Source organism: Ceratotherium simum, chromosome 8 (assembly GCF_057802395.1).
Source record: "Ceratotherium simum simum isolate JZ-2026a chromosome 8, ASM5780239v1, whole genome shotgun sequence".
NCBI classification, from domain to species: Eukaryota; Metazoa; Chordata; class Mammalia; order Perissodactyla; family Rhinocerotidae; genus Ceratotherium; species Ceratotherium simum.
The window spans coordinates 6,178,556-6,194,419 of NC_141907.1; the positions used below are offsets into that span (position 1 = coordinate 6,178,556).

The following is a 15,864-nucleotide window of genomic DNA, read 5'->3' on the forward strand; positions in this document are numbered from 1 at the left end:
TGGGGTGCAACTCTTCCCAGCTCTGTGGGGGTCCAGCAGTTGCTCTGCCTGGTGTTTTCTGGTGGTTCTTTCCCTGGCCTCGCGTCGCTGTCTTTTTCAGGCATTCACAGGACCCAGCCAAAGGCTTGAGGACACCCCTGCAGATCTCAGGCGCTTTCTCCCTCTCTCTTCGTGCAGCTCCCTCCTCCCTGGGAATTGGTCCCACAAATTCTAGACACAGTGGCCGCCCAAACTCTGATTTTGTTTTCTTAACCTAGCGAGCCTGCTGGGCTCCCCATGCTCCCCCTACCCAGCCCCCCACGTTGCATCCTAGGAACCGCATCCAAGCTGTAAGCTGGGGCAGCTGTGGGGCTCACCTTGTCTATCTCCTTTCTCTCAGGTTTCCCAGTCCTGCGCTGCCTGTTGTCCAGTGTCTGAAATCTATGCATCACGTACTTTACCTGGTTTTCTGGTTGTGGGAGAGTAAATCCAGTGAGAGTAGATCTGCTCTGTTACTCCATCATGGCCAGAAGTGGACATTTTTAACCTAACCTTTTGTCATTGATTTTTAATTTTAACCTATCCTTTTTTTTTTTTTTTTAAAGATTTTATTTATTTAATTTTTTCCCCCCAAAGCCCCAGTAGACAGTTGTATGTCATAGCTGCACATCCTTCTAGTTGCTGTATGTGGGACTCGGCCTCAGGATGGACGGAGAAGTGGTGCCTCTATGCGCACCCGGGATCCGAACCCGGGCCGCCAGCATCGCAGCGCACGCACTTAACCACCAAGCCACAGGGCCGGCCCTTAACCTATCCTTTTCTTTAAAAAATCACCTTTGCTATTGGTGTCTAATTTTATTATATTTTAGTTAGGGAACAAAGTATATGATAATGATTCTTTGGGATTTTGTTGAGGCTTCCTTGTGGCTTTATAATAGGTCCATTTTGAAAGATATTTCATTTGTCCTCCAAAAGGATGAGTATTTTCTGTTAGGGATGGAGAAAGGAGCGCAAGGAGGCAGAGAGGAGCCAGGTCACGTGAAACCTGGAAGGCTGCACTGAGGAGCTCGGACCTTTTGAGGCAAAATTGACAAAATTTAGGCACTGCGTGGAGAATATTTGGGGGAATGTATGCATTTCTAGTTCTGTAAGGAGGTCTGTATTGAGAACTTCCTCTCCTGACCTCTGTGCTTGTTGGCCCCTGCAAGGGGATGCAGGCCTTGTCTTAGTCTGACCTGTTCTTTTCCTGCCACTTATAAGGGAGAGATGGAAGCTAAGGTCGCAGTCCCAGTCCCTACCACGACATGGATTGATTTCTGTGAGCTGAAGGGCGCTAAGGCAGACACCTCAGCAAAGATAAAGTTCCATTGTGGGCTTGGTAGATGGTCAAAGTCTCCCTATGCAGTGGCCAGTTGTGTCAGTCCCTCTGCCCGCTCCAGGAGGGCAGCTAGGAGGGCTGCTTGGAAGCGAGTGCCCAATTGGTGAAGGGACATTTGGGTGCTTTCCTTGACCTCCAGGGGACTCTCACCAGCTTGGGCCAGTTTGTTGGATCTGAAGGACTAGAAGGCTGCCACTTAAAACGGCCCCTGGCCAAGGTCTTACTTGCTGAATGCCTTGACCAGGACGGAGAATGTGTCTTTTTTCTCCTGCCTCAATGCCTAGGCCAATCCACAGAGCAGAGTAGGTACACAGCACAAACTGTGTAGCTCATTTTTATTTTCCAACTGTTAGAAATAGATCTGTCTAACTGTCTACCAAATCTATCTGTCTGTCTACATCTATCTTTCTATCCATCCATCCATCCATCCATCTTATTTTTCCACCTGTATCTATCAATTACCTACCTATATCTATCTATCCATATCATTTACCTACCTGTATCTATCCATCCATCCATCCCTCCATCTACCATCATCTATATCAGTTTACCTACCTCTATCTGTCTATCATCTCTGCTTTTTACTTAATACTGAAACTTGAAGATTTTCCATATTGACATATAAGAGTTTCCTTATTGCTTTTTACTGCAGCGTAGCGTTTCGTGATATGTGTGAACCTTAAGTGATTTAACCAGCCCTCAATTAATGAACATTTAGGTTCTTTTCAATCTCTTCGTGTTTGAAGCAATCTTGGAACCTCTGCGTATATCCTACACCCCTCTGTAGAGAGGCAGGTGGAGTGGCTATTATTATCCGTTTCACCAATGAGAACGCTGAGACTCAGAGAGGTTGAGCAACTTGTGCAAAGGCACAGAGCGGGTGAGTGGTGGAGTAGAGCGTAAAGCACAGGTCTCTTGATGCCCATCCTTGTGTTCTGTTAGCCGATGTTTGATGGATCCAGAAATGAAGGGAACATTTCAGTTAATCTTTGGTATGTTCTCCTGCTGTTTGTGCACAGAGTATATATAAATTTCTCATAGATATTCTTTAGGAGCATTTAAATATAAATGAAAAAGACATGAGCATACATCCTGCTCACCCATTATTTCTAGTCTTATTTTAATGATGTTGCCCTCCGTCCGGTGGCCTGTCTGCCACATAGCCGTTCACCTGTCCACTATTCATTCACCGTTTCCAGGTTTCACGACGTGCCGTGCGCGCACACTTCATCAGCACTCCCTTCGTTCGGGAGCGGAACTCCCACACCGCAATCGAGCACGCTTCCTATTGTGTTTCTGCAGCTGCCTCGGCAGTTATGCAGAGGTGGCTGGCGCTTCTGTCAGGAACAGCCCCTCACACTCCTGTCGTTTCAGAAGTGGCTAGAGTTTAAGCATGAGAATAATGTGCTCATTATTCTGGCACAGGTCCTTATCGAGCTTAGGAAAGAAGAGGCATTGACAGGGAATGCATTTTAGGAAGGAGAGGGAAACTCCCTCCATCCACAAAGGCTGGGAAAGCCTCCGGATGCTTCTCTTCATGTCAGCTCTTGCCCCCATTTTGTCGCTTGAGGCAGACTCTGTCAATGTCATCTCCCTGGAGCACCGCTCTGGGCACGCTGCCCCCAAACAAAATCCAGATTCCTGAGCGTGGCATTCAAGGCCTCATAGTCAGACTTCAGCTTACCTTTCTTGTCTTCTATTCTGCTTCCAGCTTCTCATGCCGAAATGTTACCACGGTTATCTTTGGATGCTTTGAATGTGGTAACTTTTTTCTACATTGTCCATTTAAAGATTTTACTTCTGATTTTTATTGAATTTAGGCATGTATTCTTTTAAAGAGTCAAATAATTCTACAGTGTTTGTGCTGAACAAAGAACAGCTCCCTGCAGCCACATTGCCACACATTTTCAAGTCCTCGGAGATAACGACTTTTAATTTTTTAGCTTAATCTTTTGGTTTTTACCTCTCTATCTCTAAATAACGTGCTTGTCTTGCTATTTCTCATTTTCTCTACTATTAGACATTGTCTATTCACTTTTATTTATGGAAGATAAGATTTAGCTATCTTTCTTCTTTGAACCTGCAATACACACGAGCCCTTCCTGTCCTCCCCCACCCCTGATATAATTAGATTCATATTTGAGATTTCTGTTATTATGATTATTTAACTGTTATTTGGAGCCATATAAAAACTGAGATTCATTTTTCTTTCCTGTATAGCTTTTTGTTTTTCCTGGAGTTAGTATTGTCTTTGGTTTCTTTTTTGGTTACTTTTCTATGTGCTTATCATTAATTCAGTCCACTTCTTGATAGTTGACTCAATATCCTATCAGGACCATCACACAAGTCATATCTTTTATTAATTCCATCTTGTTGAAGAATCTCTCTCTGTAACTCTGGTGTTCTCTGATCTGGATGTCGCCCTCAATACCTTATGCTCAGCTGCCATCTTGGGGTCATGCTGTGAATTCCCTTCCCTTCTCTGTTTCCTGATATGCTCCTATTTTAATGAAGTTTATCCTCTATTAGTTTCCTAGGAAAGGATACATGAGAAATTTAATATTTTGAAATTTTGCAAGACTGAAAATATTTTCATTCTGCCCCCTTACTTGACAGATAGTTGGACTAATCTTGGAATTCTGGGAAATTCTCTTGAATAATTTTGATGATTGACTCTCCTTCTTTTCTCTAATCTGTCTTTCTAGATCTCTGAATATTCAGATATTGGACCTCTTGTACTTTAGTTTTCTTTTTTATTATTTTCTTTTTCTTTGTTCTTTTGCTTTACTTCCTGGGGAATATCCTAAATTTTACCTTCCAAACCTTTCATTGAGTCTTTTGTGTATGTTTTTAATTTCTAATTCTTCAAGAGTTTTTTTTTTTCCTCTCTGAATGCTCTCTTCTTAGAGAAATAACATTCTCTTGTTTTAAGGCTACTATAACTTCTTGTATCTCTCTGAAAACAGTAATGTTTTTTAAAGTTCTTTTTTAAAAAAACTCTGCATGTTACCATTACCTCTACATTCATTACGGGCTTTCCCAGGTATGTGGTCATCCCTGGTGGTCTGCTCATGTTTAAGACTGGAGTACTTGCAAGCTGCTTGGAGGCTCTGAGCCAAAAGCAGGGCTTGTAGAGTGTGACATTCACTCTGGTGTGACTGGGCTGGACCATTCACTTGGGGAACCCCACTGTCAGTATCTTTAAATCTTTCTTGAAGGCTGGACAGAGTCCCCAGACAAGACAAGTCTTCTGCCTAGATGGTGAAGGCCTGGCTGCTGGCATCTCAGGAGCCGAATGGGGGACGAGAGCTGAGATTTCAGTAGTCAGTATGTAAAGTTCACTTGAGCCCTCTGTTTTCAGTATGGAGCCTCCACCTTCAACTGGGCTGGGTTTCTCCAAGTTCATAGACTCTTCCAGGGAGCAAATCTCTAGTTACCTGCTGGGTGGAGGGAGGAGCAGTGTCTGCTGGGCAGAGTTGGGTGGGGAGAGTTCTGGGGGCTTGTTTCTAGGTGAGATGCTCAACCTTTCCTCCTGTTTACCTTCAACTTTGACCCTTGACTTCTAGATCTATCTGGTGCCTGCATTTTCTGAGACTTGGTGGGATTTTACAGTATAAATTATGTTGCTTCTTTGCCTACTCCATTGCTGGCTTAGAATTTAGCCTTTTAGGATCTGTTGAGTCCTTTACCACTCAGTCATCTCCTCTCCAGCTTTTAAAATTTGTGGCTGTTGTTTCCTCTCTTATTTTCCTCGTCTTTCCCTTCTGCCTTAAAGAAAATAATGGATGCATATTATAAATCCACTATCTTTCACCAGGAATCTCCAATGCCAATATTTTTCTACGTTGTAAGTATATTTTATAATTAGAAATGAGGAAACTTTTTTAAAGGAGGAAAGAAAACCCCCAATATTACAAACTATTATCTTTTTTCCTACAACCCAAAAGAAACTCTATTTGACTAATTATAATAATGATAATAGAAATAATAGTAGTTGTAATAATAATGGCAGCTACTATTTATTAGGTGCTCATTAGGTACCAGAGATTTTACTAAGCATTGTCTCCTATCGTTTTATTGTTTCATTTTCACAGACAAAACTGAGACTCAGAGAGGTTAAGCAACTTGTCTAGGTCACACTGCTGGTTAAGTTGTAACCTTGTATGTAAGAGATAACAGATCAACCGTAAAGGAAACCAACAAAACTATGCTGACAGGTTTAAGGCAGTACCCTTAATTTGTTTGAGATTTTTGTACTTTGATTATCTAGATGATGGAGTGGGTGGCAATGTCTTTCCAGACATAGAAATCAATTTTTCTGTCTCTAAATTTAAGCACTGGTGATGTTTATTTAGCAAGGTGGTATTTCATTTAACAAATATTAACCCAACACACTGTCAGGGATGAGGGAGAATTCCCCTCCGCCCTTTCCCTCAAGGTTCTTCTGGCTGGCCAAATAATTAATAAGACAGGTTAGCAGGAGAAAATAATACCAAGTTTAAAAACATGTATACATGGCAGAAACCAGGGAAACTGAGTTTCGCAACACAATAGCAGAGATTCTCATCTTAAATACTATCTTCAGCTAAAGACAAAGGAGGATGTTTTGGGATTTCAGAGGGGAGGAAGACGATTTACATGAAGAGGGAAATGTAAATGTTTGTCAGACAATGCTTTGCAGGGCCACCTATAGAGAATGTGGCCGGAGGGACAGGAATTGTAGTAATCAAGAGTATGCAGATTTAAGTCTTCTTCTTCCGTCCTATAAGAGTTTTCACAGATAAGGTCGATACCTTTACAAATGTAAAAATTTGGTAAACAGAACTTTGTTAAGAATGGGCTTAGCGAGGACCCTGCCAGCCTGTCTACACCCAGAGTTAAATTCCTTTAGGCAGTTGGGGGAGGTCAAATGTCCGTCAGAGAAAATAATCAAGGTAAAGAGACATATTTCAGAGTGGCCAATTTTGATCTCCCACAACACCTTTACTGAGTCCACTCCCTTCCTGATGGAAGATGAGGAGAAAGTCTTAAACACTTTCCATCTTCTTACTCCCTCTGAGCATTTTGAACCCATCCAGCAAAGCATAGGTTAAACTGGTCTGCTTTCGGGGAGGACCAGCCACTAAAATACAAGTGCACACTCATATTTAAATAGTGTTTCACCAGCCTTTCCTCCCAGCATTCAGATGTGAGATTCCTGATGTGACCCTCTCTGACCCCTTTCTTTCCACACGGAGGCACTTTGCTAGTGACATCCTGGCCTCTCTCCATCCCTCGCCCACTTTTCTCCAAGCAGGGTGTTCTCTATTTGGTGAGATTAAGGAAGGGACTGGGCATGCTCAGTGCAGCTCCGTCCTCTCTCTTTGGAAGCCAGCTGCCCATGGGAAGTCCACATTCTCTGTCCAAGATGTGATGAGCTTTTGGGGAGGCCTGCTGTTTGGGGGGAGTGTGTATTCATTTGGACCACATCTGAGCCACATTCTATCTAGTTCCCATCAATATTAAAGCTGATGTTTGGCGTCTGTCTGGCTCACCCATGCATCTAATTGTATTTGTTTCCAAACCTGGATAAGGAGCGGGGTGTGATATCTTGAATGTTTTAGAATCCCAGTAATTCTCTGCTGATTGACAGGAGTTGATTTTATTTTGCATTTAAAGGACATCACGGTGCATAGAAGAAACTACTCCTTTGAAATGCACATCATGTCAGGAAACTAGTAAGGAAGTTGTTTGAACTTCCCATTTACAATAAGAGTATTTAGCAGCATATTGTTTTGCAAATGAATTTTTATTACTTTAGAGAGCTTGAATATTTAATGAAGCCTGTCATTAATACTTCATAGAAATGCAAATCTATATCCTTTCCCAGGAGCTCTTTTAGACAAGGATGAAAAGCCTCTCTAGAGGCACATTCTAATGGTGCTAGAATTAACAAATTAAGCTTTCCGAAGAAGAAGAAGAAGAAGAAGAAAGGATTTTGGAGAATCTTTCTTTTCTTAATTTCCCTGTCCACGTTGTTCTTACAGCTCATACAAAAGGCTTTACGCTTGCCCCACATTTTAGGTATGAATTTGCATAAATAAAACTTGAGATATCCTCATGGCCACCTCATCTGCCCTGCATCTCTGCAGGGAACGAGACCTTACGGGGTGTTTGCGCCACCACCCACCCAAGGGTGAGGAAGACTGAGACCACATGGAGGTAACGTGGAAATCTGAGCTCATGATGAGGGTACCTCTCATCCATTTCTTGCTCATTTGCCCATCACTCATGTTTTTCCACTTCAGGAACTTTCTATAGGCTTGCTGTAGCCCTTCCCATTGCCTCAGGAGGAAGTTCACCTTCCTGTACTTGGCGGCCAGAGTCTCTGTACTGGTTTCCGTCCAGCCTCTGTGGCCTTGTCTTCCGCCTTTCCTCTCAGCTCTGATTTAATTCACCTTCTCACTCACTCCACAGGGGCCCCATACACTCCTGACTCAGCGCCTGTGATTGTGCTGTTCCCTCTTCCTGAATGCCTGCATCTTCCAGCATCCAGTTCAAATGCCAATGTCTTCACCACCTCCCTGACCCCTCCGCCGCCTCCATCCTCTAAGCTACCCTGTAGCACTATATATAGACCACTCTTATGGCACCAACCGTATTCTACCTGCAATAATAAGATTAATACCAACAATAACAACAGCTAACATTTATTAAACACTCCAATGTATCAGACACTGTTCTAGGCAGTTAAAAGTAGTAGATTATTTAATAATCAAAGTAACCCTATGAGGGACTTCTGCTTCTGGACAGGACAGAGTAAAAAGGGTTGAATTACTCCCTCACCTGAAACAAAACAAAACAAATGAACAAAGTATATGAAACAATGGTTTTCAAGACACTGGACAACAGTCAAAAGTGATCTCTGAGAAATGGGAAACAAATGAGTTGAGCCCTCTGAATGTACTGCCATGAAAGGATTTCCAGGCTGTGGCACAGGGGGAAGGAACCCAGGCAGACCTGAGTAGACACCTCGAATGGAGGAGACAAAGCTAAGAATTCAGGGAAGCCAAGGCAGGTAGATTTCACAGGACAGAGGACCAGAAAAGAGAGAGAACTCCAGAGATATCCATTGGGTCCCCGTGAGTATTCAGCTGAGAACTGCTTGGCCCATACATGTGAGGAAATTACCCAAAGCCATGAAAAAGACAGCCCCAAAGGTTTAGCGAGAAGAATGCTCAGTGCTCCCACAGGGCGGGAACCATGAGGGCTCCTTCCAGCCAGGCTAGGAAACCTCATAATTCACAGGCATCGGATAGAGTACTCACAAAGATCTTGCCTCATTAGTGAGAATTATTAGTCCCAAGCTAAACTCTGCTCTGGTCCTACCTAAAAAGTCTTAAAAACATGACCAGAAAAGATCAAACCGTTTCCAAGTAAGTTACTGGCATCCCAGAACACAGCTTAAGAATTTTGTATTTCATATAGAAATACGAAAATATCCAGGGCCAAGGAGGTAAAATTCACAACGTCTGTCATCCAATTAAAAATTACCGAGCATGCAACAGAGCGGGGAAATGGGACTCCTAATGAAGAGAAAAACCAGTCACTGGAAACCAATCCAGACTTGATACAGGTGTTAGAATTAGCAGAGAATAGCGTTAAAACAGTTGTTATAACTGTTTCATATCTTCAAAACAAGTTAAGTAGAGATATGGAAGATATGAAGACCCAAATCAAACTTCTAGAAAAGAAAACCATGAAGTTTTCACACATAAATGTGATATATGATATATATTGCATAGGATTAATAGCAGATTAAAGATTACAGAAAAAGATTAGCTAACTTGAAGACATAGTAATATAAGCTATCTAAAATGACAACAGAGAAAACAATGAACAGAGTGTCAGTGAACGATGGGACAACTTCAAGTTACCTGGTATACGGGTAATTGGATTTGCTGAAGCAGAGGAGAACAGAAGAGTATGAGAAGAAATAATGGCTGAAAATTTCCCAAGTTTGATGAAAGCTATAAACCCACAGATTCAAGAAGCTCAACGATGGGCCGGCCCCGTGGCTTAGCAGTTAAGTGCGTGCTCTCTGATGCTGGCGGCCCGGGTTCGGATCCCGGGCGCACACCGGCGCACCGCTTCTCCGGCCACGCTGAGGCTGCATCCCACATACGGCAACTGGAGGGCTGTGCAACTATGACATACAACTATCTACTGGGGCTTTGGGGGGAAAATAAATAAATAAATCTTTAAAAAAAAAAAAAAAAAAAAAAAAAGAAGCTCAACGAATCCCAGACATAGGAGACATGAAGAAAACTACACCATGATCAAATTGGTCCGAACCAGTGATAAAGAGAAAATCTTAACAGCAGCCAGAGGAAAAGGTACATTACCTCCAAAGGAGCACAGATCCGGCTGACAGCAGATTTCTCATTGCAGACAATGTAACTGAAAAGACAAGGGAGCAATGTCTTTAGTGTATTGGGGGGGAAACTGTCACTAGAATTCTACATCTAGACACAATATCTTCGCAAGCATGAAGGTGAAATAGACTTTTTCAGACATGCAGAAGCTGAACGATTTCATCACCAGAAGACTCACACTGCAAAATATGTTAAAGGAAGTCCTTTGGGCAAGATTTCCATACCAGATGGAAATCTGGAACTGCACAAAGAAAGGAGCACTGGAAATGGGAACTACATGGATAAATAAGTAAGATTCTCTTCTTATTTTTAAATCTCTTTAAAAATTGACTGTACATACAATGGAATATTATTCAGCTATAAAAACAAATGACATTCTAATACATGTTACAATGTGGATGAACCTCAAAAGCATTATGCTAAGTGAAAGAAGCTAGTCACAACAGCTCACATGTTCTATGATTCCATTTATGTGAAATATCCAGAATAGGTAAAACCATAGAAACAGAAAGGAGACTGGTGGTTGCGGGGGGCTGTGGGGAGGGGAGACAGGGGAGTAATTGCTTAATGCTTATGGGGTTTTCTTTTTGGGTGATGAAAATGTTTTGGAACTAGATAGAGGTGATGGCTACACAACACTGCGGGTATACTAAATGTCGCTTAGTTGTTGACTTTAAAATAATTAATTTTATGTTATTTGAATTTCACCTGAATACAAATTTTTGTGTGTGTGTGAGGACGATTTACCCTGAGCTAAAATCTGTTGCCAGTCTTCCTTTTTTTGCTGAGGAAGATTAGCCCTCAGCTAACATGTATGCCAGTCTTCCTCTATTTTGTATGTGGGATGCCACCACAGCATGGCTTGATGAGCAGTGTGCAGGTCCATGCCCGGGATCTGAACCTGCAAACCCAGGCTGCCAAAGTGGAGCATGTGAACTTAACCACTACACCACTGGGCCGGTCCTGAATACAAATTTTTTAAATTAATTGATTGTTTCAACAAAAATAATAAACTAATGTGAGGTTTATACATATGTACAATGAAAATGTATGATAAAAATAGCACAAAGACCAGGAAGGAAGAAATGGAAGTCTGCTCTTGTAAACTTCTCATATTCTACATGAAGTGATATAATATCACTTGAAGGTAGACTGTGAGAAATTAAAGATATGTGATACAAACCCTAAACCACCACTAAAATGACAACACAGAGTTTTAGCTAATAAACCACAAAGGAGATGAAATGGAAACATCAGAAATAGTCCAAAAGGAGATAGTAGGAGAGGATGCACCTTAAAATAATTATGCTGAGTGAAAACATATTGTATGATTCCATTTATATAAAAATCTAGAAAATGCAACTAATCTATAGTGACAGACAGCAGATCAACGGTGGCTGGCGGGGTGGGGGCGGGATACAAAGGACATGAGAGAATTGGGGGTTATGGATGTGTTCACCATCCCGATTGTGCACACCATCCTGACTGTGCACACTAACCTGACTGTGTGCACCATCCCGATTGCAGTCTATGGTTGCATGGGTGTATAAACATGTCAATGCTTATCAAATTGTAGACTTTAAATATGTGCAGGTTATTGTATGGTTGTTATACCTCAATAAGGCCTTTTTTTAATAATCCGGTGTGTTGGGAGGTATTATTATTGCCATTTTACGGGTGAGGAAATGTAGGCCCAATAGCTTAATGAACTTCCCCAAGGTCACCAGCTAGTAAGCGACAGGTTGGAATCCACACCTTGGGCATCTGGCTCTGGAGCCCATGCCTTCACCTCTGCACCTCCTGCCCTCCTCAGTTATGAGCTCGTTCAGCTTAGATCCGCGTCTGGTTCATCTTTGCCTCTTCTCCACCCCTCCCCGTCCCCTAGGTGCATCTCGCATTCCTTTGTATTATACATATTTGGTGCTCGTTAAATTTTTTTTCCTGGGTTAATGAGCAAAGGAGTAAATATGTTTTGTTTTGTGAACTTACTATGAAAGAGTAACCGTGGGAACAGGGATTTTGCCAGAAGACTAAGATCTGTAAAGAACTTTAGAGACTCAGCTTCTGAGCATTGCCATATAGAAGGAATCAGACACGGCTCTTGGGGTCCCATTCTCACAGGGCATTGCACAGTCTTGCGAGGACATCGGACTACCTGTAGAAGCTGTGTGTACTCAAGCTGAGTACAGCTGCTGGCCCTTGCAGAAGGCCCACGCAGAAGGCCCAGGCCCATGATCTGCAGTTACCATGGAAACCCATCAATGGGCAGGTAACTGTCACCTGGTTCTCCAAACTAGGGAAAGATTGGGGTCTAGTAGCAGCCTCTTGAGAACAAGACTTCTTGTTCCCTTTCAAGCAGGGACATGAACCTTTCTCCAAGAGGAGCTTTGTTTCCACACCATGGTTCTATGTGTTATTTCCTCCCGCCCCTGAGGTCGGTGGGCTTCTCTGTGAACCAGATATGCAGGCACCCACAGCGTATGTCTTTGCAGAACTACGTTCCGTTTGTAGTCCTTCCTCATCCCCCGAGGCCTGTTTCAGGCACCGCTTTCCCAAGAAGCCTTTGCAGGTCCTCCAGGCAGAATTGTCTTTCCCAGCCAACAACATCCACAAGGGGGCTATTTGCTTCCTTGGGGCACTTTTCCCTCTTCCCCACATCAGGGTTTTTCCTGAAGGACAGATCATAAAGATGAAATCTGAGCTTTTCAGACTGGGACTTGCGTTCCTCTGGGGGACACATGGACGGGCACAGGAAGGTTGTGCAGCCACGGGCGAAACCCGGGCCCTCATCTTCTGCCAACCTCTACTTCATGGAAATATTTTTCCTAAGCCAACTACTTTAACACTTCTGAATAAAAACATATGAGTATTAAAAATAGGTTACATGGCAGAAAACAAAATTCTACAAACTTTTCTTCAAAATTTTATATTATGGTAAAATAGATGTAACGTGAAATTTACTGTTTTAACCATTTTTAAGTGTCCAGTTCAGTGGCGTTAAGTATTCACATTGTTGTGCAACCATCACCACCATCCATCTCCAGACCTTTTTCATCTTCCCAAACTGAAACTCTGTTCCCATTAAACAGAAACTCCCCATGCCCCCTCTCCCAGCCCCTGACACCTACCTTTCTACTTTCTGTCTCTATGAATTTGACTACTCGAGGTACCTCATATAAGTGGAATCATTCAGGATTTGTCCTTTTGTGACTGGCTTATTTCGGTTAGCATAATGGCATCCATACTATAGCACGTGTCAGAGTTTCCTTCTTTAAGGCTGAATAATGTTCCATCGTATGGATAGACCACATTTTGTTTGCCCATTCATCTGTTGATGGGCACTTGGGTTGCTTTTACTTTTGGCTATTGTGAATAAAATCCCACAGACTTTTACAGGTAAAATGAAAGACTTCAATGAGATATTATGCATGTGCCGGCTACTTGTTGGTTTGTACTTTAACCCCCCGTGCAGGGGAGAGGAGTGCACATTTACAGGGACCTGTCTTTAGGGACTCAGGTGGTGAAGTCTGAGAAGCATTGGACTACATTGTTCACTGTAGCAATTTTTCTAGAGAAAGTATGAGGTCATGGTAGTAGATAAAAAATACATAGATGCCGAAATGAACTACTGAGTGGAGTAGATGAGTGGAGTGATCGGATTCACTGGGCTAGAGTCTACTGAGCCCCTTGGGGGCGGGGCACCGCCCGGAGGAGCTCTGTCCTAATGCGGTAAATGGTGTGGTGAGTGCCAGCATGGGAGAAGGGCATGGAATGAAGGAAACGTAGAGAAGAGAGTGACAAACAGGTACAGAGTGAGGATGCTTCAGAGGGGCTAGTTGGGAACCAGAGACCCAGAGGACAACTGGGAGAATTTCAGGAAGACGAGGATGCAGAGCGTTTCAGTCACAGCGCAAAGCTCAGACAGTAGACACAAAGAGCATGGTGTGTAGGGCCATGAGCGGTCAGGAAGGGTGGAGGTCCCAGGTGTGTGTGTGGTGGGATCGGGGGGAGGGTGTGTGTGTCAGAAGAACAGACCTTTCCAGGCATACCTTAGCGGGAGCAGCGGGGGAAGGGCCTCAGAGCCTGTTAGGAGGTTGGAACTTTCATCCTCTAGGATGGGGAGCCTTTCAATGATTTTGTGCTGGACAGCAGCACAGTTCGATTTACCTTGCAGAATGATCAGTGTGGAATGCACAGCTAGACTGCAAAAGCCCCGTAGAGTCTTTATGAGCAGAGATGCCCTTGTGGTCTTAAATTGCACATTGCAGATTCCAGCGCTTCTTCTCTGTACATATCTGGGGGGTACCTCAGAGTCCCGAATCAATGACTGGCTGCCAGAACGAAATCTGAAGGAGTGCCATTTGTTCCTTTGCCTTGCAGAAGCTCTTTAGTCTGATGTAGTCCCATTTGTTTATTTTTTCTTTTTCTTTGCCTGAGTAGACATGGTATTTGAAAAGATACTGCTAAGACCGATGTTGAAGAGTATCCTGCCTGTATTTTCTTCTAGGAGTTTTATGGTTTCAGGTCTTACATTCAAGTCTTTAATCCACTTTGAGTTAATTCTGTGTATGGTGTAAGATAATAGTCTACTTTCATTCTTTTGCACGTGGCTGTCCAGTTTTCTGAACACCATTTATTAAAGAGACTTTGCTTTCTCCATTGTGTGTTCTTGGCTCCTTTGTCGAAGATTAGCTGTCCATAGATGTGTGGTTTTATTTCTGAACAAAACAAAAAGACAACCCACCAACTGGGAGAAAATATTGGCAAATCATATATCCAATAAGGGGTTGATTTTCAAAATATATAAAGAACTCATACAACTCAACAACAAGAAAACAATGTGATCAAAAAATGAGCAGAGGATGTGAATAGACATTTCCCAAAGAAGATATACAAATGGCCAACAGGCACATGAAAAGATGTTCAACCTCACTAATTATTAAGGAAATCCAAATCAAAACTACAATGAGATGTCACCTTACACCCGTCAAAGAGTGGCTATAATTAACAAGGTGAGAAATAACAAATGTTGGAGAGGATGTGGAGAAAAGGGACCCCTCATACACTGCTGGTGGGAATGCAGACTGGGTGTAGCCACTATGGAAAACAGTATGGAGATTTCTCAAAAAATTAAAAATAGAAATACTGAAAGATCCAGCTATTCCTCCACTGATTTCATCCAAAGAACATGAAATCAACAATTCACAGAGGTTTATGCATCCCTATCTTCATCGCAGCGTTATTCACAATAGCCAAGATGTGGAAGCAACCCAAGTGCCCATCAACTGATGACTGGATAAAGAAGATGTGGTATATATATACAATGGAATGCTGCTCAGCCATAAAAATGACAAAATCACGCCATTTGCAGCAACATGGATGGACCTTGAGGGTATTAGTTTAAGCGAAATAAGCCAGACAAAGAAAAACAAACACTGTCTGATTTCACTCATATGTGGAAGATAAGCAAACACATGGATAAGGAGAACAGATTGGTGGTTACCAGAGGGGAAGGAGGTGGGGAAAGGACGAAAGGGGTAAAGGGGCACTTGTGTATGGTGACGGCTAACAACTAGACTATTGGTGGTGAGCACGACGCAATCTGTACAGAAACTGACATATAATAATGTACACCTGAAATTGACACAATATTGTAAGCCAATATGACCTCAATAAAATAATTTTAAAAAATAAAAAAATAAAAGTGTGCTATTTGTAAGTGGCATGCTCTCTCCTCCGCCCTCCCTCCACTTACCGCTCTCCCGTTTCTGGCTCTGGTCTCCCCAGGTTCGAGGAGAATTGCTGCGAGAGAGAGTGCAGCAGCTGGAGGCCCAGGAGAGTCGCTTTGCAGAGTCCCTTGTCTCCCTGCAGTTCCAGAAGGCAGCCAGGATGGCCAAGACCCTGTGCGCATACACTGCCCTCCTGAGCATCCAGGACCTGCTTCTGGAGGAGCTGAGTGTGTCGGAGACCCTGACCAAGTCAGCCTGCACGCAGATCCTGGAGTCGCACACCCCGGTGAGTGCCTGGGGAAGGGAGAAGGAGAGCCGGCACCAACACCCATGGGTTGTTTCTGGTGCTGCCTCCAGGCCTCCG

The 15,864-nt window shown here is 43.0% G+C and overlaps 1 protein-coding gene across 2 annotated transcripts in view; it reads left to right on the forward strand.

Annotated features, from left to right (window-relative positions):
* EVC2 (EvC ciliary complex subunit 2) overlaps positions 1-15,864 on the forward strand; it is a 140,500-nt gene that overhangs the window by 100,340 nt on the left and 24,296 nt on the right. For both annotated transcript variants that reach the window (XM_014788876.2, XM_087434907.1), the window contains one exon: positions 15,559-15,786. In XM_014788876.2, the coding sequence (XP_014644362.2) occupies positions 15,559-15,786 (228 nt within the window). The remainder of the gene's footprint in view (positions 1-15,558; positions 15,787-15,864) is intronic.